The sequence below is a fragment of the Bidens hawaiensis genome, unplaced genomic scaffold (assembly GCF_021521415.1).
Source record: "Bidens hawaiensis isolate Kalapana, Puna unplaced genomic scaffold, B.hawaiensis_p1.1 tig00010382_1, whole genome shotgun sequence".
NCBI lineage: Eukaryota > Viridiplantae > Streptophyta > Magnoliopsida > Asterales > Asteraceae > Bidens > Bidens hawaiensis.
In genome coordinates, this window is record NW_027491787.1 from 62670 (window position 1) to 89892 (window position 27223).

At 36.1% G+C, this 27223-nt stretch overlaps 3 protein-coding genes across 5 annotated transcripts; 2 read left to right on the forward strand and 1 right to left on the reverse strand.

The window, feature by feature from the left end:
* The first annotated feature begins 400 nt into the window (after window positions 1–400).
* Window positions 401–11419, forward strand: LOC143534938 (uncharacterized). 3 transcript variants are annotated; one of them, XM_077029305.1, is made up of 5 exons: window positions 401–684; window positions 3852–4332; window positions 4448–5591; window positions 5672–5738; window positions 10703–11419. In XM_077029305.1, exons 1-4 carry the CDS (start codon window positions 426–428, stop codon window positions 5699–5701), a joined length of 1914 nt encoding a protein of 637 aa, XP_076885420.1. In that variant the 5' UTR covers window positions 401–425; the 3' UTR covers window positions 5702–5738; window positions 10703–11419. The 3 variants fall into 3 exon arrangements, with proteins under 3 accessions (XP_076885420.1, XP_076885419.1, XP_076885418.1); XM_077029304.1 differs by lacking the exon at window positions 10703–11419 and having other exon boundaries at window positions 5672–5859; XM_077029303.1 differs by lacking the exon at window positions 10703–11419 and having other exon boundaries at window positions 4448–5859.
* A 1850-nt stretch (window positions 11420–13269) lies between these two features.
* LOC143534939 (dormancy-associated protein homolog 1-like) lies at window positions 13270–16768 on the forward strand. Its single transcript, XM_077029306.1, has 3 exons — window positions 13270–13425; window positions 14371–14569; window positions 16611–16768. Exons 1-3 carry the CDS (start codon window positions 13344–13346, stop codon window positions 16645–16647), a joined length of 318 nt encoding a protein of 105 aa, XP_076885421.1. The 5' UTR covers window positions 13270–13343; the 3' UTR covers window positions 16648–16768.
* Window positions 16769–19114: 2346 nt separating this feature from the next.
* LOC143534908 (putative E3 ubiquitin-protein ligase RING1a) lies at window positions 19115–25721 on the reverse strand. The gene is made up of 10 exons (XM_077029278.1): window positions 25400–25721; window positions 25233–25296; window positions 21847–21905; window positions 21518–21599; window positions 21318–21438; window positions 21176–21217; window positions 20545–21033; window positions 20290–20400; window positions 20005–20184; window positions 19115–19207 (listed from the first exon to the last, which is right to left on the reverse strand). Exons 1-10 carry the CDS (start codon window positions 25485–25487, stop codon window positions 19172–19174), a joined length of 1272 nt encoding a protein of 423 aa, XP_076885393.1. The 5' UTR covers window positions 25488–25721; the 3' UTR covers window positions 19115–19171.
* Between the last annotated feature and the right edge of the window lie 1502 nt (window positions 25722–27223).

Here is a 27223-nt window from a genome sequence, read left to right on the forward strand (position 1 = left end):
AACCGAACCGAACTAAATTCCTAAATTTTTATTTTTTATTTTAAGTAATTTATAAGAATTTAATAAATATGTAACTTAAATAGTTTTGGTCAAATGTATAATAATCTATCAGTTAACAATGAACAAAATTATTTATACTTAAATTCATTATTCTTTTACTGAATTTTTTTCGGCCTTAAATTTTCAAGCTCAAATAACAGAAACCGAAAAACCAAAACGTAACCAAAATAAAAAACGTAAAAACCGAAATTAGACGGTTTCAAAAAATCAAGTACGGAGCATTAGTTTTTGGTTTGGTTTTAGCCTAAAACCTCACCTAATAGCACGCACGCACGCACGCACGCACGCTCCTGGGGAAATTTATTAGTTACAATTACACATACGTTTAATCTCAAATCAAACCCTCACAACGGCCACCGCTTCCAATGCCTAGCTCCGCCGCAGCTCCTCCACCGGCCGGCAACCGATCCGCAACGGCATCGGACTCAGAGGAATACGAGTACGAAGAAATCGAGGTGGAAGAGGAGATAGAAGTCGAAGAAGAAGTCTCCGAAGAAGAAGAAGAGTATGAAGAAGTGGAAGTTGAGGTGGAAGAAGAGGTAGAGGAAGAAGTAGAAGAAGATGATGATGAACAACACGAGCCGGATGTGCCGCGAGCAATCGAAAACCTAGAAAATGTAAAAGGTGAGCTTCTGTTGACCTAATTCTGTTAAATTGTTGTTGATATTATTTGCTTGAGCTGTGATATTGGATATTAATTATGTTTTGTGAATAATGAATAATGCATGTGAATGTGTGTTTAATTTATGTGATTAGAGCATTCTAAGGTTTATGAAATGGTAATTGATCATGCTGAATGCTCATTTTATTTGTTTATGACTTAGGGCATGTGTAGTTATAAGTTTGTTATAGTCAACTGATAAATCAGATAATGCTGCAAACTAGAAAATTTTGAAAAAAAAATTATCATAGTTATCAAATGCGATAGGCGCACTCAAGGCGCATAGGCCTGCCTAGGTGCAAGGCGCTAAAACAATGAGTGCTTGAGAAAAAAAAGCAAAATTAATGTATTATTTATATGAAACATAATACTATTCTTCAAATAAAATAAACAGAAGCTATTATATAGCATTTAATATCATATAGTTAGTACCAAAAGTTTTTTAAATGGTCATGATTCAATGTAATTCTTATACTTGAATAACAAAATGTTCAATGTAATTCATTTGACCTCTCCTAGATCTAAGTTTTAATTGCACTCCTTGCATTTCTTTTGCTTGGCTTTTATCTTCTCGTGTTCGTGTTGTAGACAATTCCGAAGTGCTTGCATAGGAACTAGAAGCGCATTTATTGAGCCTCGCCTAGGAACTAGAAGCACATTTATTGAGCCTCGCCTGAAAATTGGGCATAGGCGCAAGAACCGAGGGCTTTTAATTATTATGAAAAAAATATGAAAAAATTGATGATCATGTCAAGTGTGTAACAAGTTTAAAAGATCTTAAAAGTTCTATGAAAAAAAGTAAAATGTTGATTTTGTTAGACAATATGTATCGTATTTTTGATGTACCAGATTTGGCATCAAGAAAGTCAAGTGTAGCTCTTTTCTTTTTTTGATTTGCAATAATGTTGTGTTGTAGAGATATTTATGTTATCTGAATGTTCAATTGAGCTTATATTATGTCTATGTGTTGGAATGTTGTTGGCTAATGAACTTAGTGTCCTTTTATAATTTTCTTATTGATGAGGATTACTAGAACCTGCAGAATCCGGTATGAATCTAAGTGGCCCTAGATATGAAGGTTTCTCATGGATTTCTTTTATTGGTCATAAGGCTTGGTTTATATTTAGAGAACTAAAGTAAAGAAGTATAGTGAAGTGACTGTTAGTTTATTTGGTGGGCTTGTATCTATTTCAAGTGAATCAATTACAAACGATGGTAAGGCTTTAATATATCTGTAAGTGTGTGTGACTAATAGGCCATCATTTGTTCTTATCTTATTTTTCGTTAGATAGTGGAAGAATTGCAAGTGTCAAAATCTAGGAGATTAGATGCATAATGCTGATTTCATAGTCATCTGTGAAAATATGGTGTAGCTTTCTGATTTGGCATGAACTGCACACAAGGAAAACATAGTGTATTATATAGAATTAAATTTCCAGAATGAGTAAATGTATAAGCCCTAATTAAGTAACACAGACAATGTAAAGAAGTTAGAACAGATATATAAAGGGTTCTTTTCAAGGGAACTTTGCAAAGAAACAAAGAAACAAATATCAATCATGTGCATACTCTAAACCCAATCTGCTTTAATGCTCAAAGAAGAAAACTGAAGGAAATAAAAGAAAGAAGAAAAAAGACAATGCTCTATAAACACGATTATACTGTTCAACAGAAGTAATGCCTCAACTGGATCTTGGCTGTACAGTCAGTTCTCTCTTAATCAAAACAACCAGATATGTGTTGTTGTGTCTAAAATTATTAATAGCTACGTACAACTGTACAAGTATAAGAAAATCTACAAAACCTGACTTAGTTAGAAGTAGCTGAAGTAACCAGCAAAACATTAATTTATCATGACATTAAATGACACAAATATACTACAGGGTTTAAGAGGGGGGTGGGGGGGGACCATCAATTCTAAAGAAAATCGATGAATGAGAACACGTAACTAAGATATATGAAATGTACAATTATTTGGCATCCGTAAATGCTGGGATTTCATTTAATAAAGCTACAAAATACCTAAATGAACTCATACAAAACCTGACATCATTGAAAACTTGGGTTTCATCCTTGTATACAACAAAGTTACTAAACAATCGAACCCGGTAAATCCCACTCATAGCAAGTTGTAAGTAGGGTCTGGGGAAGTGGGGAGGGTGGGATGGGTGGAAAACCTTTCTTCTATTCTAGAAGATAGAGAGGCTGCTTCTACTGCAACTACATACAATAAGGCTACTTAAAAATCTAATTGAATTATGCTTCTTCTAATTCCGTAGTTAATATTACTCTATAGTTTATACTACTAATAGTATCCATAGTAGTCAAAAGCGTATGAAACGCACAAACCAGCGCCTCACGTAAATGCAAGACGAGGAGCTCTTTCAACTTACAAGCGCACTTAGAAGCACGTCTTTGGCGAGGAGATGCAAGATTCATTTTTCCAGATTTAGATTTTAACCATTTGGTTGGTGATAACGAACATTGAATCTTGCTTAATTTTTGTTTTGAGTTATTTTTTTTAACTTTTGGTAATAATTTGATGATTTGAATTACCAATTCTATATATATACAGGCTGATATGTAGCTAGTTTATGCTTTTTAGTGAGTTGTTTTGACAGACGAGATTAAACAATGTGTGATTTTACTGGTATCTGAATTTCTATGACTAAGTTGAATTAAATGAAGTGCAACTTTTGACAATGCTAAGAAATCAGGTGGTGTAAACATGTGCAGACATCAAGACTTTTAGGAATTAAGAACTGTGTCCTGTGCTATTTTAGATACAAATTAGGCAAGTGTGTAGGCTGTAGACATTGATGGATGTTTTGTGAAAATCATTAAAAGTTACATTGGTGTTGAATTGTAAGTTTTATAGGATGACAACTAGATCTGTTTAGGCTGGGAACATACGGTAGGATGCAGTGACACACCGATGCAACTTATGCCATGGGCTTTACTTTGTAGCTATAATAAGTATTAATATTAATGTTCCTTTTATGCATGTATTAGATATGCTGTTTTATTATGGTTAGGCTTAACTTTATAATTAGGAAATAGGAATGTTGGTGGGGATCACGAACTTGGAATCCGATTGCTGATAATAGACATATACTATGGACCCTTGCAGGAAAAGAAAAAATCACATCTGATGATGTGGAAGATGATGAGAAAGCTTCTCAATGCCATGGTGGAATCGTAACTACTGAGACCACCAATCCTATTAAAGAACTCAGTAAACAAGTCACGGTTGGAGAATCTGTTCGGAAAGAAAAAATCACATCTGATGATGAGCAAGTCGATGAGAAAGCTTCTCAATGCGATGATGGAATCACAACTGCTGAGACCACGGATCCTATTAACGAATCCAGTAAACAAGTCACAGCAGGAGAATCAGTTTGGAAGGAAAAAATCACATCTGATGATGAGAAAGCTTCTCAATGTGATGGCGGAATCATAACTGCTGAGACCACTAATCCTATTAACGAACCCAGTAAACAAGTGACGGTTGGAGAATCAGTTGATGAATCTGACATAGTTCCAGTTTCTAAGGAACAAACTACACAGATGAACACAAAGGACGCGAATGCTGCTGATCTAAAGGAGCCCAGGTGCACTCGTGTTTTGATACTTGAAAATCTTGACTATCAGTCAACAAATATGTTGACTTTTTAGTAGCTTTAGTTTATCTAGAAACAGATACTAATATCTTTTAGGTTTTCTCAGATTGGAAGCTGATGTTTCTCTGATAAAACCTCAAAGCTCGTCACCTGCAGTGGAAGTTAAGGAAGTTAACAAAGCAACCAAACCACCGGCTCCTGTTTGTGATTTCTTTGCAAAAGGCTGGTGCATTAAGGGGACTTATTGTAAATTTCGTCATGTAAAAGAGTCGCCTGTAAATGTCGTTGACCTACGAAACGGGCATCAGAAAAGTCAAACTCAGGATGCTGCACCGACTCTCGTAGCTTGTTCTTCTGTGTCGCAGAAAGCTAAGGCTATAGGCCCAGAAGCCTATTGGGGTTCTGTTGCACCAAAAACGGAAGAATTTGGTGGTAAAGGATACCACTTCGGGCTTCATAATTACAATCATAACTCAGCTTATCACGGGCCTGTTTGGCCCAAGACTTCAACTGTTTTCAGTTCACCATCTTGGAAGTCTGAGGCAAAGTTTTCTAGTTATGATTGGGAGCTATCGAAGCCTTTTAGGTCAACGTTTCTTTTGTCTCAAGGAATATATCCTCAAGATATCCAGTATGATCTATTTCGTGATAGTATCGAGCAACCGGTAAAAGCTGATGAGAAGGTACCCAAACTATCATCTTCAAATTGCGTGCCATCAGTTTCCGGTACGCATTCACCTTTACAAGAGAGACTAAAAACAGAGCATGGATCTGACAGATTCTCAGTTGGTAGTCACGTAAATGACAATGAGAATGCTAATGATACTGATATGGATAGTAACGAAGTTGCTGATCCAAAACCGCAAAATTCAAAAAACGATAGTAGAGTGAAGAAACATACTGGGGATATAATACAAGCAAGTGAAGTACATGCTAGTGGTCACTCTTCTCTTGGTGGGCCCAAAAGAGAAGGTAATAATTATAAACTAGAATTTGATGCGGAAGGAGATATGAATAGAGAATCTAAATCCCTTAGACACTTTCGGGCTGCTTTGATAGAATTTGTGAAAGAATTAGTGAGACCGAAATGGCGCGATGGTAAATTGAGCAAAGACGCTCATAAACTGGTGGTTAAAAAGGCTGTTGATAAGGTTCTCTCCAGTTTACCGCCAGAGCAGGTTCCACTCATCCAAGAATCTATTGATGCCTATCTCACCTCATCACAACCGAAAATTGTGAAACTTGTTGAGGTGCGTTTTCTCAGTATGCGTGACCATAGGGTGTATAAAAATATTAGATAATATTGACAATTAGGTAATTTTGATCGCAGGGATATGTTGATAAGTATGGAAAAGTATGACATCCTTGTAAGAAAACAAGAATCGTTGTAAGAAGCTGTGAGTTTCTATGGAAATCTTCCTTTTTAGGTCTTATGGGGAAAATGATGGTTTCAAACTTTCGAATGTGGCTTATGTGTATTTGATGTGATAGACCTTATGAATATATGTTGGTAATTTTTAGCTAATATGATGTTGGTTTAGTTTAGATGGATTTGGAATGTGGATCCGCATTAAAACCCTTAAACGATGGTATTTAGTATGAATGATAAAAAATACTATTTGGTACACAATTGACATTCGACATACAAACTATCCCTGGTTTATTATCTTGGTATCAGAGTCAAGTTAACTTAAGCCGCCACCCACAACAACCATGATAGAGAGACTAGCTTCCGCCCACAATAGCTGCAACAGGAAACTGCATCCGCACAACAAGTCGTATCATGCCACATAGAGACGAGCATTGTGTTCTCACCTAGTTGGCGAACCTACGACTAGAGCATCGTCGGCCTATGCAATCTCACGCGCGACAGAAGTTCTTGGTGGAGTATCATTTCATGGTTGAATTTATTTTTTTGACGGCTATTTTGTCGTCAGTACCTACACCATTCTTCTAGTTGGCGCAAGTTGACTGAAACCAACGTGTTTAAGGTGAATCGCTGAGAGCAACAAAAAAATAAAAATAGAAAAACATTTAAACTTATTTTTCAATACCATGGCTTTAAATGCCGCATTTACATCAAGTAAGAAAACCGCCCACAAGGCTCACAAGTTTGCGTTTATCCTATATCCTATCAACCGTGGTTACCGAAAGGTTATCCTTCACTCCTTGATGCCAAAAACTTATTTGAATAGATGGATGGAGCGATACCCTCTACACCTAACACCGTATAACCCTAATGCTCCACGTGGTCGTATGTTGATAAATCCTTATCATTTTAGAAACTTCTTTCCAACATGGTCGTGTACTTGTCCTTGTTGGACGGGCCTATGCACCTCACGCATCTTTCATAGTATACACCCTAAAGAGAGAACTCCTCAAAATTTAGATGAAAGGCGACAAAATCCGAACTGCTTACCTCAGTTGCGCTCAAGAGTATGCATATGCCCTTGCCTCAGTTGCCTTGCCACCATTGGTGAACAATCTTGAATCCACATCATCTCCAACTTCTTTATTATTTATACAACAGTCACATAGGCAACTGCCAAGTGAGGCAACTACAGTAGAGTGGTGATGACGGGTGGAGGCGCGCGTGGTGGTGGTGAAAGGATGGCGAATTCTCAGGTTTGCAAATCGGAAATGGCTGGTGGTAATGATTGTAGAGGTGAGATGAAAAGATGTACCGATTTCAAATAGGACATGAGCGATGAACAAAGAACGAGAATGCGACGACTATGGTTTGTATCAAGCGATATCAAGATACCATGTAAAAGTAATGGGCTACATCTTCAATGAATTGTATCATTAGAATTCAGGAACCGGGAACCCTTGATATATAGGAAACCAAAGACCCTAAATAAACCTATAACGGGCACATGGGCTAAGCATAACTAAAACCTAATCTATTTAACACTTTAGTTAACAAATCGGACGTCTTCTTCTCCTTTAAAGCCTTTGTCGACATGGTAGAATAACAATTTAATATTAAACTTAAAAATGTTCAAGTTTGATTAATTTTCTAACTTGACCAATTTATCATTTCCACTCGGGATAATTCACATATGAGCAAAATGGCTTTGTTGAGCGTATGCATAGTCCTGCTGTTGAATCGTCTCTCTTCTTGTTGTATATGGTGTCCCTTTACGCTTCTAGAATTTTACATTTTATATCGCCGTCAACCCAGTTGACCGCATGTCATCTTGTACATCGACCAACAAGTCTTCTTTTGAACATCTATTCAAACTGTCTTCCGATTACTCTGTTCTTTTTGGGTTTTTAGCCGACGATGTTTTCATCTCCGTCCTTCAATCACCACAAAATGGATTTCTGTTAACCCCATTTGTCTTTCTTGGCTACATTCTTCTACATCATGGCTATTGATGCCTTGATTTATTTGCCCAACGGCTTTACATTGCTTGCTAGGCTATCGCCAAACCACCCTAACCATCAACAACACTTGTCTTTACACTTCCCCAACATCACCCCATGGCACTTAACCCTCCTCCACCGTCACCCCATCCTTCTACGTGAGATCAATAAACGAAAGAAAGGAAATTAAGGAGGGAGAATAAAGTGAGGGAAAGGAAAAGATACTATTTAATTTTGTGTTCTCGAGTTCGAAAGGGGATTTTACTTTCTCTCCAAATCCGTCCATTTTGGAAGGAAAGTAAGAAGGGAAAAGTACTAAGGGTATGTTTTGTTGGGGGGTAATGGAATGGAGGGGGAATGAAATGGGCCAGGGGAATAAAATGGATCATTACCATTCTTTTGTCTTGTTTGGTTAACTTAAGGGAATAGAATGAATTATTACTGTGGTGTTTGGTAGCAAAACAAACAATCAATCAATGATACCCGGTGGAATCCCACCAATAGCAAAGCTACAAGTAGGGTCTGGGGAGGGTGGGATGTAGGCACACCGTACCTATATCAATGGTAGCAAAACAAACGTAGGAATGAAATAGAAATGATAAAAAATACTCCTCTAAAAAATGTCAACAAAAAAATTAAAATTTTCAATGATGATGGTGGTGGCGGCGACGATGGTGGTGGTCAAGCGATGACAGTGGTGCCGGTGGCGGTGGTAGCGCTGGTGGTCCGGTGGTGGTGGAGATGGTAGCGGCGACGGGTGGTGGTCGGGTTGTGTTGGAGATGGTAGTGGTGACAGTGGCGACGACGGCGGTTAGAGGTGGTGACTTTGGTGGTCGAGTGGTGGTGGTTGTTAGGTGGTGTTGTCGGGAGAGTAGGGTGGAAGAGGAATGGAATGAAAAAAAAGAAGGGGGGATGGGAAACAATGGTTTTGATGGAATGAGATTCCTTGTGTAATCGTTGATTCCATTCCACTATTTCACTGACCAATCAAACACTTCTTTTCTTCGTCTTTTATCTTGAATTCCTTTGGTTACCCTTCAAATATCTCCTACATTAGACTAGTTAGGAAGATTGACTTCATATCTAGTTGAAACACCTCCAACCTCTTTTTTCTGAATTGACTGCAGCTGCTTGTCTAGAAAATTTCAAATAAAAACTCGAAGACTAAACAACTCAAATCTTTCTATTTTTGTATTGGATCCACAATGAATCCTATGGATCCTTAGGATTGGGATATTCTTTTAGATCCTGTAGTTTCCCTGGATCGAGACAGGTATCACAACTCTAGCATTGGATGACCTCTCGCAATATCAACTTTTGTTTTCATCATTCTTTGAAGATGACGGTGCCCGAGTGACTTGTGCTAAATTTCTGTGTTAGTAGGAAGGCGTATGAACTTATTTTGGATCACAAGAACACTTCTGCCTCTTATTCTAACATGTTAATATTTCTTTTCTGGTTCGATCATACACTTGACAGCAAAAATCTTCAAAGTGTAGTTTGACTTTCTTTCTCTAGTAGATTTGTGTAGGGCATAATCTTGTTTGATTCACATTTAATACACGTGAAACGGGTCATGCTTGGAGTAAAAACCAACGGTTATGGGCCGGATTTGGGTCAAAGAGTTCAGGGGCAGTTTGGTCTTTTTGGTAATTAAGGTTGTTAATAAGTTCTGATCAATTTCTGGCACATAGAGAACATCTGAGATTGGCGGGCTTCTACTCCTGAAAATAGATCTATGTCATTGCACATATGGTTCGTGCGACCACCATCAATGGGCCAACTTTCTGAAGAGACTGAAGTTGGATAACACGAGCAACAGCTGGTCTTGCATCTGGTGTTTCTGAGTATTGTTTATGCATATTACAGTTTCATGTCCAGCATTTATCTTGCATCTGGTGTTTCTGGTCTCCAACATTTGAACGGTGGGCGGTGGGTGACCCATCTTATTACAGTGCTTACTAGTTACAATGCTGGCATCTCTTTTTTCGTAGCCTCGACTTTGCTTTGATTTTGATTGCATACAAAGTCTTCAATGGCAGTCAACTGAACTTTTCTGTCAGCTTTTTTTTTCTGCGTTCGTTCTTCTCGGTGATTGACTATCAGAGCACCTTCAATGGCATGTTCATGTCTTCATAAAAAGCAGTTGGAATGACATGAAACTTGCTCTATAATTAGCAGTTTATGGATGTCAACAAAAATACTGCCCTTTGATGCCCAAAAGAATGCATGGGCAAGAGGATCCCACCGCATATATCAACGTATAACATATGGATAAAGTTTAAATGTATTACCTTAAGCTATCAACCAATGCGTGTAGAATCATGATTTCAATCATGCAACTACGATCATAGGCAATGTAGACAAATGAACCCGAAATAGAATGTGCTAACCTTAGCATAATCCATGTATGCAGATGTACATTTAGTACACTTTAGTTAGTACCCTGTTTAAAGTTAGATTAAAGGTGTCTTGAACTATAATAGAATGACCAAAAATACGTGAACAATATATCGTTATAACTACAGTTTTCTTATTTGCTGCTTTTTACCTTTAGAAATCTGGCTATGATGCTCATGTAATAATGGATTGCTTGATGAAGCTTATGAATTTTGTAATAAAAGTATGTTTTTTATAAAATAAATTGTGGAAACACTTGGTTTTCTTTGCTTACTGTCTTCCTTTGATTCAGAAACTTCTCTAGTTAGGAGGCTTTTGGATTTTGAACTATTTGTGGGCAAATTTGCAGGTTAAATTCTTAGTTTATATCTTTATATATTAATAATATTATCTTAACAGTTTTTCTTAAACCACCCTAAGATTCATGATTTTTGAAAATTAATTAATGCATAATTAACTGCTGCAATAACTGTCAGTTGCATGCTTTCAGTTTCTACATTGATTAGTTGTACCTTGTGTTATGTTCACAGTTTATGACTGCTGACGAACCTTAAATTTGCATTCTTTTTTCTAATGGGAAATCATTGCACAGATTATCATCAACCAGAGATTGTGGAGTAATGAAGCTCAAAGTTAATGCAAATGCTGACATAGTTGGTCAACTGGAGAAGTTGACCGGGCCGGCCTTGGGATAAGATTACTGTTCTTGATTGAATATAAGGCCTGCAGAGGAGAGAGAATCACATGATATTGTATCTATTGCCTCTGATCACCATTCAGGTATGTAACTTACCATAAGATTTTAACGGTGGAGCCCGTTTACTTAATGGGTCAATTCAGGGTTGGTTTTCTCTCTAAAAGATCACTGGTTAAACCAAAATGACATGTGGAACGGGTTGAAGTTGTTCTGTATTTAAAGTTTGATTTATTTTTCGGCTATGAAGTGTTTCGGGTCGAGCCAACCTGAACAAATAATTACCTGCGTTGATACATTACTCACGTGCATTTATATTTCAATTTACAAAAGAGTAGTTATAAAGTTTTTTTCTTTATTAATTGTCTATAGAGTACAAACCAGAAATTTAGGGCTGTAAACGAACCGAACCGAACAAGGCCTTGTTCATGTTCGTTCGTTAAGCTTTCTATCGAACAAGAGAATGGTTCACGAAGAGCTAACTGAATGAAATGTCTTGTTCTTGACTTCTTGTTCATTCATTAAAGAAATGAACTTGTCCGTGAACTGTTCACGAACACAGATGAACACAAACAATGTTATTTGATTTGGGTAACCGAGAATGGTCATTCAGTGGTTCGGTTCAGCTACCGAGTTTGTGTTGGTAAAATCATTAAAAAGTATTAGAAACCTTAAGGCTATGTGTAGTGGAGGGGCTACAAAATGGGGCGTTTTCTGCCATGTGTGGGGCCCAATCAGCAAATGACAGGTTTTTGTTTTAGGGTGTAGTGGTGTTTTTATATATATATATATATATATATATATATATCACACATACAAAATAAAATAATAATATTCAAACAAGGAAGCAGGCGACAAAAGAATATCGCCCCCCCTCCCCGCCCCCACAACATTTCGCCCTTTTGTAGCCCCGGGGGGGGGGGGGGGTCTCGCCCCAAAACCTCAAATGTCGCCCATATTACTCACCCACTACACATTACCCAAATTACCCAAATGAACAAACATAAACAAGCAACAACATTAACGGATGTAAACGAACACGTTATCGAACGTTCACAAACACACGTGAACTGTGAACTGCCTCTGTTCGTGTTCGTTCATTTAGTTAATCGAACGAAATTCCTTGTTCATGTTCGTTCATTTTATTATATGAACGAACATTCAGTTCGTTTACAGCCCTAAGCAGATTCATGAAGTTGTAACGCTTTTTTTTAAAAAGAAAAGTTTGCTTATTTTTACGATAGGAAATAGGAAATAGTTTAGGGATACTTTTATGTCTTAAAAACTGAGGCTGCAAATATGAAAGTAGGCATATAATTAAGGGTTTGTATTGCAAATATGATGACACGTCATACGTGTAAAATAATGTGAAGATACTATTTTTGGGTCCACCTCTTCCTAGTCTCTATCCTTATCCATATTATTTTCTTAAATTCCACTCTCTTTTTCTTTACTTCCACACCCCTCATAATTCATATTTGTTTTCTAGCTTCATGTGAGCTAGTATTAAATAATTGTAGTTAGTAAGTACTAAATAGACTTCTAGATGGATTCAAGTACGCGTCATCGGGTTGGTGGCTCAGTGGCAGAGATAAAATCTATTAGAAGCGTCTAAAGATCCTGGATTCTGCCCAGTGACAGAGACAAAATCTCTTAGAAGCGTCTAAAGATCCTGGATTCAAGTTCCAGGGAGTAAATGGAATCCGTCTACCAAAAATAAACAAAGTTTAAAAGAACTTATGGAACTGGATGGGTCGAGTCGGGTCGATCGCGGAGAGCTTAAGCTAATTTCAGTTTTAGTTCTATTTTTATCTTGAAATAAATAAAGCATTGTCAATCATTGTAGTATACAAGGAACATAAGTGAAAACTAAGTTATTATTTATAAGAAAGATAACAAAATTTTACCGGTGTATAACATATTATCTACAAAGGTAAAAGATATTAATGCTTGTTCCAATATCGGTCCAGTTAACCCGGTTTTAACCATAAACTCATAAACTCGAAACATTTTTTTTTATATTAGAAGTCTAAACTGCTAAAATCGTCTCTGAGGTTTAGTCACATCAATTTCATCCATTTTTTTTCAATCCGAACCTTGGGATTTCACAAGTCTTGTAATTTTTGTTCAGTGTTAACCCCGTCTATTTTTTAACATTAATCGAGGCTAGTTGTTTAGCATATTTAAGAGAAAACATGTTTGTTTAGAAAATGCTACAATATGATGTAGCAACTGACATGACACGTCTACGGTCTACACAAAGTGGACGCGGGGTGAAGATGTCGCTTGATCTGAGTCTGGTTAAACTTTAACCATAGTTAAAAAGATAACCACAGATGACTCTAGAGGCTGCTGTGCCTGGAAATAGTAATTCTAAAAGTTAACCATAGTTTAAAAGATAACCATAGATGAGTTAAGAGGCAATAAGATATTTTAGCACTCACTAGCCTGTCTATATATTGTCACTGAAGTAGCAACAATCTTCAATACACTTAATATTAATATACAATATATACATACAAAGATCAAACAAATAGCCATGTGGGATGAAGTTGTTGCTGGACCTGAGCCTGATCATGGCCTTGACAAGCTCAGGAGAGTCTCCACCATGACCGAAAAAGGTCCTTATTACTCCATGCACCTCTATTCAATACATATGTTACACATACATAAACATCAGTCTATCATGTTAATCACCTTGATATATAAGTGTTAGGATCAAGTACATAAGGCTCTTAACGTAAGAACGTACAAATAACTAGAGTAATTATGCTAACGCTAACGCTAACGCTAACAGTACAATTAATTTTTATTACTTCAATTTTTTTTATAGTATAATTACTCTAGCTATTTGTATGTTTAGTAGGTTAATTTTATTTGTAACGGATCCCAGCCAGATATATAAAATACGAATCTCTAAAATTTAAGAGAAATAAAATCGAGTTGCTCGCACCGGATCAATAAAAAGCTCAAATAAAGCTCGTTTAGTTATCGAGACAGAGCTCGAGCCTTGTATAAGAAGTTTGTTTAGGCTTGTTGTGAAGCCTTGTGTATTTCTAAGCTTTACATCTTTTTTGGACTTTTATGTATTAATTTTACACCACGCAGCCGAACTTGAGCCAAGCTTTGGCTCGTTTAAGTTTTTTTCAGAATATATTAAAATAACTAAATAATTTAATAATAAAGAGCCGAGCCTCGAAACGAGCCAGCTTGGCTCGTTTAAGTTTATTTTTCAGAATATATTAAAATAACTAATAAATAATAAAGAGCCGAGCTGAGCTTAAAAAACGACTCACGAGCAGAGCTCAAAACTCTCAAAAGAGAGCTTGAAATAAGTCGAATGAGCCAGCTTGGCTCGTTTAAGTTTTTTCTCAGAATATATTAAAAGAACGAATAAATAATAAAGAGCCGAGCCAAGTTTGAAAAAACGACTCACGAGCAGAGCTCAGAACTTTTAAAAGAGAGCTCGAAACAAGTCGAAACGAGCCAGCTTGGCTCGTTTACACCAATTGAAACATTATAGAACTACAGATCTGAACTTTTGTTTGAAATTTTTCGGCGTATAGGAGAAGGAAGCAGTAAGTTCCAGAAATCTCTATCGATGCCGAAGAGTCCAACGACGCCTGGAACTCCATCACCGACGGTGCGTAAGGAGAACGTGTGGAGGAGTGTGTTTCACCCTGGTAGTAACCTAGCTACCAAAGGAATTGGATCCAACTACTTTGATAAACCTAGCACTGTTGGATCTCCCACTGTTTATGACTGGTAATGATCTACCAAACAACTTATAAATATTTCATTTTATTTGATGTAATCATTAATGATTTTGTAGTCTCGGTGCGCACGGTTCAGGTTTGGTCGACTTTGGGCTAAAAATGAAACAAAAACTGAAACTTCGGTTTTTGAAGTTTTGAAAACTTTTAGTTTCGGTTTTTCCATTTGAGCTTTCAAAAAACTTTTTTTTCCAGTTTTGGTCAACTTTGGGCTAAAACCAAACCAAAACCTGAAAATTCGGTTTATTAATTTTTGAAAAATTTAGTTTCGGTTTTTCCATTTGAGCTTTTAAAAAACTTTTTTTTTCTCCCTCAAGATGATCGAATTTAGGCCTAAATCATTTTATTATCTAGTAGCTAGTGATTATTGTACATTTGTGCTGAAATACTTAAAAAGTTAAAAGTACATATTTATTAAATTTTAATAAATTGCTAATAATAAAAAATGACCGGATTTGTCATAAAATTGATATTCTTTCGTTTTCTTCCTTATCAGAGAGGTGGTTTGTATGAATCAGTATGACCACCATAGTATGCTTTCCTGATAAATCTGTCTTGATTCTGATTTGGTATGTAGATAGGCCAATCTTCCTCATCATAATATCTCAAACGAAAGATGCTTAGAGCTAGTGATCTTTATTTATTATTATTTTAAAAATGATTCTTCGCCACTAGTGGCAACGAAGTTCTTGGTAATTAGCAAGGGGGCACCTAAGAAAGCGCGGAATAGACCTACGTGTCGGCCAGTGCCGGGACAGAGATAGGGACCATGAAAGCATGGGATTCAATCGAACCTTTTCGGACAATTCCTAACGCAGAAGAGGGATGCTAATAAGCTGACAGCTCAGGCATGGCTTCAATAGCGATAAATTCGTTTATTCTTTTTTTTATGTTCAATAAAAAAAACGAACAATTATAATTCGCAACAACCACGGTAGTAGTTGCGGAACTACTGGGCCGGGAGAGGACAACCTCTTGTTCCTGCTCCTCTTTCTTCGCTTCGGGGACGGAGGTCCTACGGTAGGTAACAGCAAGTACAAGCAACTTGACCACCCCCTGCTCTTCTCTTTCAGCCCTTGCCGACTCATCCCCATCTTTAAGGAAGAGATCGGCGACCCCAAGTTCTTTTACTCCATTCAGAAAGTCTTTTCTGCCGGGCAAACCTACGTCAAGATAACCCCCCTTGAAAAACTTTGGTAGTGTTCCTGAATCTGAATCAACATAATGACTCAGAGCACATGGAGCCAGTCGAAGGAGCGGAGCTTAGAGCCTTGACTTTCTATATTAGTCAAGCGCACTCACTCTTAACGGCGTACCTTTTGCATGATGGGTCAGCGAGGAAGGAGGCGGAATGGATAAAGGAAAGGGACAAAGGCGGTCTTGCTTGGCGCGAAGGCTGCTAGTTCGGGGGTAGAGTACAGTACTAAAGGGAGATTTGCCTCCTACTAGACCTGGTATACCTTGATTAGATAGACTCTTTTCTGTGTCAAAGAGAAAGAGCGGGTTCTCCAAACCACAATGCTAGCAGATGGCGGGAGCTCCGCCTAGAAGAAAGACACAAAGGGGATAGAATGCTGCAATCGAGCTAGCATTGAAATGGAAAGAGTAGAGTGAAAGTAGGACGAGGTCTGCCCTTACACTTCCTGTTAGTAGGAGTGGATTAGTTAGAGTCGGTCCGTTCTCTTGGGAAAATCTATAAATTCAGTTTGGTTAGGTTTTTATTAAATTAAAACTGAAACTGAACCGTAAGTTCGAATTTTATAGAAAAACATAATTCTAATAACTATTGATTATTATACATTTGTGTTAAATACTTAAAAATACATATCAAATTTTTATAAATTGCTAAAAATAAACAATGATAATCTATAAATTCAATTTGGTTCGGTTTTTATTAAAAGTAAAACCAATACTGAACCGTAAGTTCAGATTTTATATAATAACATAAAAACAAAACCATCGGTTTTTGTTTCCATTTGTTTTTTTTTGTTTTCTCATTTTCATGCACTCCCAAAATCTTGATATTTATGCAGGCTCTACAGTGGGGAAACAAGGAGCAAGCATCGTTAAACAACTGCAAAAGTAACATGCCGGTGATGTAAATATGCAACTACTATCTTGTTCTAGATCGCCACGTGTTGTCTAAATGTTGTGTCTGTCTGAAATTTGAATTAAGTTGGCTTTTGTTTAAGTGTATGGTTATCTGATAAGCCTTCTAGGTTGTTGGATGGATAAGAGTTACTACTACTATATGAGAGCTTGACTAGTGGTGTTTTAATAATTTTTGTTTATATTATAATATATATGATAATGGCTATCTTATTACTACTTGGTCGAAGATGATTACGATGTTACCATGAAATTATGTGTAAATTTCGAAGGACAAAAAATAAATAGTAATATAGAGGTGACATACAAGGATATTATTATTGATGTGGACTAATTTATTATTTGTCATTGATGGAATTGAACTTTAAAAAGTATTGAGGTAGATACGATGTCAGTGTATGAAATTTAATATAGTTGGAACGGGATACTGTTAGATATTTAAGACAATTCTCTATACAACAAGGTACGACATCATTACCGTCTTTGTTAAAATCTTTTGGTCTGAAGACGAAAAAGTTTTTGGGCGGCTTTAGAACTTTTTGTTGGATCTGACAATTAAATTTTTAGATGTCCTTATTGGTTATGATTTGGGGTGTGAAAAAAAATTTGTTTAAAAAAAGGCTTAAATTAGCTAAGTAATTTGATTTAAACATTAAAAATATATAATTGTATTTTTAAATTTTTTAAAATTTTCCGAGCCTAATAAGGGTATCGGGCTGTGTTGGTCGACCACCCTGCCCTCCTTGAAAGCCAGCCTTGTATAACATGCTAATGGTGGCTCAATAACGCTTCATTAATATTTGTTCTTTCATTCGGTTTGGTTCGAGTCATATGAAGACAAATCATACATTTGATAAAAGAAACGGCTTATTGACCATTAATTTATGTAAGTATTTTTCGACATGTCAAATGTCCTATGATGGATGATTCATGTGTAGAGTTGATTTTAATTATATTACAAATATGATATGACAGATAAGCTGATATAAATAATATAGAGATAATTTAAATGTTTGGACTATATTACCCTTCAATTATGTGTAAATTTGAAAGGGACATATAGTAATTTAGAGGTGACCCCCCGATGGCAATGTATCAATATAAAACAATTATATCTTAGGACTAATTTGTCCTTAACAATGATTAAATTAAGTAGGTAAATAAAGATGAACAAAAAAGTTGTATGTAAAATAATCATATGTTCAACATCATGAAAGCAAATATTAAACTTAAATGAATACAATATAATATCTCAAATAGTAATTTTTGTTCATACGTTACTAAGGTATATATAAGAATCATATGACATTATCTAATATCTTCATTGATTGTCTATACTTTCGTTAATTACGTACAATATATCACAAAACATTTCATAACATCTTATTTTCATCATAAACTAAATTTGTTATAATTAAATCTTCACATTAACCACATTTCTAAGCAAACACTAATAAATATTACATTGAATGTGTTATTAACTACCAAATATCGTCGTTATATGTTAAATTGGTAACATATGGAATGAAATTATTTTAGCCTTATTGTAACTACCGATTTTAACAATATCATACAACTTGAAGTATTGTAACCGCATTTCCGTGCTCGCCTATTTTGATAGTGTATAAACTAATAAACTAATAAATTAAAAAATCATATATATGGTTTTCTCCAAACGCTTCTATCAGATAAAATGTCATAAACAAGCAATGCAAACTACTAATGTTATATCATATTGTCAACCTATCAAAAGGTAAGACGAAAAAAAAAACTTGCTAAAACGTATAGTGACTGGATTTAAGTGTTGCCAACTTCTCATTCATACAAAGCAATTTAAAAACAACGTTTGGCCAAGCGCCCAAGTGTCCCAACTTTTTTTTACTCTCTCCGTATGATGCACATTGACTATAGAGTATAGACGTCATTATATGCAAGCCATACTCATTAAAATCCTACCCATATCTAGGCTGTTATAGGGTCTTGGGATGATGGGATGTAAGCAAATGGCAAATCATAGCTCCATCGAGAGCCAAGGGATAGGAAGGTTGGTTTCATTAAGACCCTGACCCCAAAACCATCTTCGAACGTAAAAGTATTATAGAAACACATAATGTTACTCGGAAAGAATACAAAGAGTACTAACATATTTTAGTGAGCTACCGATATCGGAAAAATATGAAACATAGTGAAACGATCTAGTAGCAACTTAAAAGACATGGTAGAGATACGACAACTAAAGGTCGAAGGTGACATGTAAAGATCTTCGAAAGATAAAAGAGAATTATACGCAAAAACCGAGAAATGGTCATTTTCATGATTTTTTCTTACATCCATCCTTGCAACATGACATTTATGGTTGACCTTTTTATTAGTAACCATTTTACTGTAATATAGATAGATAGAGAAAAGATGTAATAGTTAATTTACTCCGAAATGACCAAACATAAGTTAAAACTCCATCATGATTTATAACCATACAACGACCTTATGCGCCAAACGACTTCTTCCTGTAGGCTATAGTCTGGAAAATAAAACACTAGATTAAAAACAGACGGGCCAAAGGGTATGTGGAGCTATCAAATGGGCCAAGTCATGTCATTGCACCACTACTTTTCTAGAGTAGCAACCTCTGACATGACATGAACCGAACACGACACGAAAAGTCGAAAACAATCTTGTTTTGTGTTTTATATCGAACCCGTTTAGTAAACAGGTTGACCCACTAATCCGTTTAAACCACTTTTTACAACCCATCAACTCGATAACACATTAACAATTTCTGACACAAACCGAGCATATGAAATAACCAGGTTTTGGGTTGGCATATAACTTGTTTAAAAACGGGGCGTATTTGGTTGACCTGTATATAATCCGTTTAGTAAACATGTCGACCCACTAACCCATTAATGACCGTTTAACACATTTTTTACAACGCAACTAATACGTTTACAACTTGATAATTACCCGTTCGACACGTTTAGAAACATGGGTTTAACGGGCTGTGCTCGGTTACACGATTTTAAGTGTGTGCAGGTTACAGACAATTTTTCTTTTTTTCATGAATAAAAAATTGGGTCATGTTCAGGTTGTGCAATTAAACCCGCAATCTGTCAACCCGACGATTGATACCCCTACGCCCCTACCTTTTCCCGAGTTTTTGAATATTACACGTAACTAATGTATTAAATATGATTACAGATATTATAATATTCCAATAACAACTTCACGCATATAAACCGGTGTACGAGGTTTTTAGTAAAGTGTGAGCTTACGTTTGACTGCACGCTAACTCTTATTGTTTGGTTAAAGAGAACTTACCAGATTGATTTGACTGGAATTTTTGGCAACGTCTGACATGAATCGATGGCCTTCCAGTAGTTGCAATTCACGCGCAACGAGTTCAGCAGCTGTAACACTTGACAAGCTTATTGGAATGATGTCCTTCACTACCAACAACTCAATCTCGTCAGCTTGCAAACCGTTTTTACTAGCAACATACTGATTAGAATCACATCACCAAACCAACATCAGTTACCAGTAAGAAACAGAAAAAATAAATAAATAAATATAATAAAAAACAAAGAAATAGAAAATATGTTTAACCTGACGGATATTAGTAGTCGTCATGGTTGGCTTGCAGCAAACATGTAATAAACTCTGCAAATTGGGTGCACATTGCTTGTTCAAAGATACGAGCGCAAGATTGATATCTAGCTGGAAAATAGCATATCAAGCAAGAAAGACAAACTTAGAAACATAACGCATTTGACTTTCGAGTTTCAAATGTGTTGCTTTTCAAATTCAAAAGCAAGAAAGCATTGTTTCATTTTGTAGAACAAATAAGAAATCAAAGTTTACCTCATCATCATTTTTGGGTAAGTTTTGGAGATGATGAATCAGCTTCGACTGCTGACTGTTCTTTGCACTCTTACCAGCACCACCTTGACCACCACCATGGCGTGTATGACTCCTCATACCGCCACCGCCCCAGGCCAAATTTTCAGGCGCAACAGGCCCACCAACCGGTTTTCTAGAACCTTCTGGTTTATTGTCACCACGTCCTACATTTGCACCACCTGATCTCTTGTATCTTATCAGTTTCACTTCTGTAGCGGGCTCGGCTTCATCTGTAGAAGACGAATCTTTACCTTCATTTCCATTATCAGCATCAACCTCATTTTCAGAATCTTGAAGCTCAATCGACCTTCGACGTTTTCTTCTCCTGAGATTCCGGGTGGTTGACTGTGACCTTCTGACATATGCATTCTCTGTAGCTTTGGCAGCTGCCTTCTTTTTTCCAAGTGCTTCTAATTGGCGACGAGAAGTTTCTTCACTTGACGCTTGGATCTATAAGCATCACTCACGATAATAATAATAATAATAATAATAATAATAATAATAATAATAATAATAATAATAATAATCATAATAATAATAATAACAATAATAATAACACTCGAAATATAAAGTATATTAATATTGAACTCACCTGTTTATTCCGAGCTTTTTCATCAGTAGAAAATGCGGCTTCCTTTGTTCCAGTAAAAACAATATGAACATTTAAATTTTTAGTATCATGGTAAAAATAATATTATACTATCAAAATGAAAGGCGAATTGGTAAAAGTTTACCGCTGCCTCGTATCCATCAATGTCAGGATACAAAAATGCAATTAGGGCATCAAAGTTTGGGTCATCCCTCAAAGAACGGCGGCTTGCACAATGAGCACGACACGCAGGGCATTCGTTATTCCTGTTGCATATTGTTCAAACAAAGTCAGATATTATATAGGCAAAGCTGACTTATGTTATCTAAATGTTTTAATACCTACCCGAGTCTCATGGATTTGTCTATGCACTCTCGACAAAACCTGTGAAGGCATTCCATAACTTTTCTGGTCTTCCGAATTATACCTATAACATAAGTATAAATGATAAAACGATAATATTTAACTTAAATATCCAAGTAGACATATGGAACATATGGAATGACCAAGACTGAGTTATATCTATGAATAACACATTGTATTTTCATTTTTTAGCTTGCTAGTAATCAACATATACTCTAGGCCAACAATATCACAATATATTCCTGAATCTTGCTCGCCCGTACTGAGATACCCATATTATATTAAGTGAATTTTGTAAGCGGAAATAGTACCTAAACAAATTGGGCATTGCACGTCATCACGAATATCAGCCAACTTTACATAAACAAACCTGCAAACAGAATAAACAGCTAAATACATACTATTGAAAACATAATTGCAGAGTAAGAGATATGACACATCAACTATATTTTTTTCAGATAACTCAATCATGTTTAAGTAACATAAGATAATACTGTTTTTTAATCGTTCATTCTGTTATTAACAGCATATGTGCATGTGGACACATGTGTATGAACTATATCCAATATATAAAAGAAAGCATTTATGCTCTTACACTTCAAGAATATAAATATCAACAATTAATGTGACCAGAAACCACGGGAATTATACATTTTAGTTACTTGATTATCAACAAGAAATATAATAACTTAGACAAACAGCCCATGTCTATCTTTACAGAATCCTTTACTAGCTTGGCATACACTTTTGGAGAAGAAAATGAGACTACAAAAGGACTAAAAACGAACTAGAAGAAGACTGCAAGAGTGGTAGGCACAAAAAGTGTGGATTTTTTATATTATGATTACGAGTAGTGATAGTAATTTTTGTAGGAGTATAGCTAGAAATTTTCATCTCTTATCCTAATAAACAGCCTTTATCCTACATAAGCAAATGAAATGTGGATTGAGAACTTATAAACCTTGGTTTCCAACAGAAATAATGAAGTTGAAGCTTTAATACGCAGGACTTTAACATTTCGAGCATTTATAAGCAGTTATCATTTTCGTTGCCCAATTATAAGATAGGCCATATTATCAGCTTGTATGATAGAAACATTTCATGACAGGAGATGTGACAGGATTATGATAAATGGAGAGATGTTTTGCTGGCTTGCCTACTGACTACTGAAGAATGTAGTATTCACACTTTTTTAAAGATATAAATACCTCATGTCTTAAGCAAATTGAGAAATAATTATATACCAAAATTCAGATAAAGGATTCCAACACTATTAGTACATTATACATCTCTCTAACTATTTAACTTCTCCTTTCAAATTCTACCATGTTGATCTTTTCTGTATGTAAGGGAAGAGAAAATTCTTTGTACTCGTAAAGTTCAATTCCTATGCAGTTCCTAGAGCATTATGCCACATACATATATGTTTTCTTACCTTTCAATAGTTGTAAATAAAACCTTTCATACACCATACGGAATTTTTTTTTAGGAAAAAGAGTTGTCTATAGACTACACATTATGCTACATTATGTTAGCAGTGTTAACATAAAGTTTGGTTTTCAAAAGTTGTGTCTACATTTACTCGAAAGAGAATGTCTACATTCCCAATTTCCCATTCTACCACTGAAGAGAACATACTATTAGAACACCAAATGGCCAAATATACAATTACTTTTGGAAAAAAAGTAGTTTACGGGCAGTAATGTAGTATATGGCTAAAACATCTCCTTTTCAACATCTACTTGTTGCATATCTTGTACATGACTTTAATATTTGAATCCTATGAACAACTTTACTTCATTTAATAAGTTAATAACATAGCAAACTCTAACTTGGAAAGTTTACCAAGCACTTGAGATACTGCAAATAACAATGACTTACACAAATTACATGTATATCAGAGGAAAATTCAGTTGTTCCATATATCTATTTTCTCTTAAAAATCTCCTAATTAGTACTCCTTACACACAAGTCACACCTGAACATAAAATAATCCATCTCCTCAGAAATTAAGTTTTGACCTTAATGCTTAACTAGATATCATTTTTCAGATCCAAACTAATTTACATTCAGTTGATAAACTTGCCTATAAACACCTTTGAAGCTTCAAAACTCCAACTACTACTTCGAAATCAGTATCACAACCAATCGAATCTAAAAATAACAGCTATTAAATTTCCTTATACTATGCTTCACATTCTAAACGTCAGCTACTACACAACCAGTTAATTAAACTAGTCAAATTAACAAAAAAAATGCAAACCCTCAATCACAACCGATCACACTACAAAACACACTACACAGACTCAAAAATCGCAACTCATAACATTATAACAACTAACAATACATGATCGCAAACCGAAACAGAACAAAAACAATACAGCTAGCGCACCTTATCTCTATCTATAGGTATATAGTGAACAGAAAGCAAACTACTACACTACTAGAGGCATACAGATCCACTGCAACAATTGATCGTTTACTAACTTAAAAAACTCAAACTAAAAAAACATGCAAATCTTCAATCACAACGATCACACTACAAAACACTCTAAACAGAATCAAAACCGCAACTCGTAAGTCGTAACATAACACGATCGCAAACAGAAACAATAAACAGGGTATTGAAGATCTGCATGTTTTTTAATTTGAGTGGTTTGATTCAGTAAACGATCAGTTGTGGCATTGGATCTGTATGCCTCTAGTGGTGTAGTAGTTGAATCTAAAATCGCGTTTGGAGTAGCCACTAGAGAGATGACTACATAACTTCCTCACACTACGCTTCATACTCATAACATTCAACTATTACACTACTAGAGAGCCGGCATACGGATCCACTGCAACAACTGCTTTTTACTGAATTAAACCACTCAAATTAAATAGCATGCCGGTCTTCAACAGTCCAATCACAACCGATCACACTACAAAACACTCTAAACATAATCAAAACCGCAACTCATAAGTCGTAACATAACAAAATCGCAAACAGAAGCGATAAACACTCAAACTAAAGCAAATTATCTGTATCTATAAGAAGAGAACGGACAAAGAGCAAACTCATTCGTCGAGCTTCTGTCCAACTATTATGAATCTAACATTCTTACACTACACTTCATACTCATAACATTCAACTACTAGAGGCATACAGATCCAATACAACAAGTCAACAACTAATCGTTTACTGAATTAACCTACTCAAATTCAAAAACAAGATCTTCAATCACAATCGATCACACTACAAAACAGAATCAAAATCGCAAGTCGTAACAGCTAACATAACAAAAACTAGGGCTATATATCCGTATCTAACTATCTATAGTTTACGAACCAACAAAATTAAATCAAACTCACTCGTCTTCATCGCTAGTGTAAGAGCTTCTAACATTCTTACACTACACTTCATACTCATAACATTCAGCTAATACACTACTACTAGAGGCACACAGATCCAATACAATAAGTCAACAACTAATAGCTTACTAAATTAACCTAAACCTACTCAAATTAAAACACATGCATATCTTCAATAACTCAATCACTATACAAAACACACACTAAACATAATCAAAATCGCAACTCGTAACACCTAACCATACGCTATCGCAAACCGAAACAGAACAGTCACAACTCACAATAAAACTAGGTCAAAATATCTGTATGTATATATATATATATTAATATATAGCTGCAAACTCACTCGTCTTCTTCATCATCGCTAGCGGACGAGCTTCCGTCATCATCGTTATTATCATCATCCGACTCTGCTTAACACAAAATGACGTCATCATCGCAATTGCAGAACGCTAAATCACGTAATCGGAACGTATAATTAGATGAATTAAAGTCAGTTTATTATACACAAACCTTGTGGTGGCTGTTGTTCTACGGCGTCGTTTTGGTTGTTACGTTGCAGGTCCACGTCATCGGATGCAGGATGCTTATGAGCAGGCATTGACTCCAGTCGCCGGTGGTTAAAGCACCGAATGATATTACGGTGACTGTGTGTGTGTGTGTGTGTGTGTGAGTTTGATTTTGGTATTATGATTTACGAATTACGATTTGAGGGGTTTTTGTTGACGGTAATGTCCTTGGGTTGCACGTTGTGAATGATGGACACGCATGCATTTCTCAGGGGTATATTGGTACTTTTTGATGAAGGACTGTTGATAGTTATTACACTCGGTCAAAACTTGTTTGAAGTGGTATCCTGGTATTGGTTCGGTTCGTAACGGGTTGGGCTGTTCATGACTCGAGCTCGGGTCGAGCCATGGTGGGTTCGTGCTTGAGCTCGGGTAGAGCCATGGTGGGTTCGTGCTCGAGCTAGAAATTAAACAAGACAACTTAGCTAGGCTCGAGATTTATTTTGAAGTTAAACGAGCCTAACATTGAGGCAACGAGCCGAGATTGGATCGGTTATAATCACAATGAGCCATGACCGGAGTTGAGTTTGGGACGAGATTGGATTGGATCGGTTACAAAAATGAGCCAACTTAGCTCATGTTGTTTCAACTCATCCACGAGCCCGAGCTTCAAGCCGATTAGGACGAGATTGTCTCGGTTACAAAAATGAGCTAAGTTAGCTCAGGTTGTTTCAATTCAACCACGAGCCCAAGATTCAAGCTGCTTATGACGAGATTGTCTTGGTTACATAAATGAGCTAAGTTAGCTCATGTTGTTTCAACTCAGCCACAAGCCCGAGCTTTTTGAACAGCCTTGGTAACGGGTTGAGTTGTAGACGAAGCTGACTTCATTGGGTGTTAACTTGTTTGGTTGACTCGTCTAACTGTTGATTATTATTCGGTTGGTTTGCATTAAGACCTTTTGTTTCTTGTGAATTTTAATAATCTAACTAGGTCAAAACGGACCGAGCTGAGTTTGAGCTCAAGTTTTCAACTCGGTTGAAAATTTGAGCTACGTTGAGCTCGAGCTCGCCCTCACTTGGTGAACAACTTTAAACTCGATTATATTATTCTTTTGTTAAGAAACCTACATCCATAGTCATGAATACATTATGATATATCTCTAGATGTGTTTGAATGAGTTTAAGAACTAATGATACTCATTATCTAAACATCTTAAGTAGTAAACCTAAACGTACATTATGTTTTCATTCTCGTCTCCAATACGTGAAGAATACGGATAATATGCGAGTCGGTTTGTCACTTGTCAACTAACAATCACTGTAAGTAAGTTTGTTCATGATGCACGAGTGGAAATTTACAAGTGACAATAGATTAACGTATGACATGAAAGATAATGGATACCCAATAACGGTTTTGTGCATCTCATGGACATCGGTGTAATTAGTTCATGACATGGCTATAAGAGTGTAATTTGTGGACACTATAAATATTAAATTACCAATGTTTTTATTTCTGTCCATTTTACTATTTTATTGTCCATGTATGTTGTTGCTACGACTTCAAACACAATTTTTTTTATTTATGTTAAAAGACAACACTTGTTTAGGCACGTTTAAAATCACATAATCCAAACACGATCCTTGTAAAACGTTGTGTTATTCGAACATGGATTGGTGAGTCAAAATGTGTTATCGAGCCGCGAGTTTTTAAAGAGTCATAAACAAGTTGTAATGACTTATAACTTATTTAAACAAGTTGTAAATGGGCTAGTGTTATGAGTCTGATGGACCAATTTGACAGCCCAATCCAAAACGCCCATTAGTGA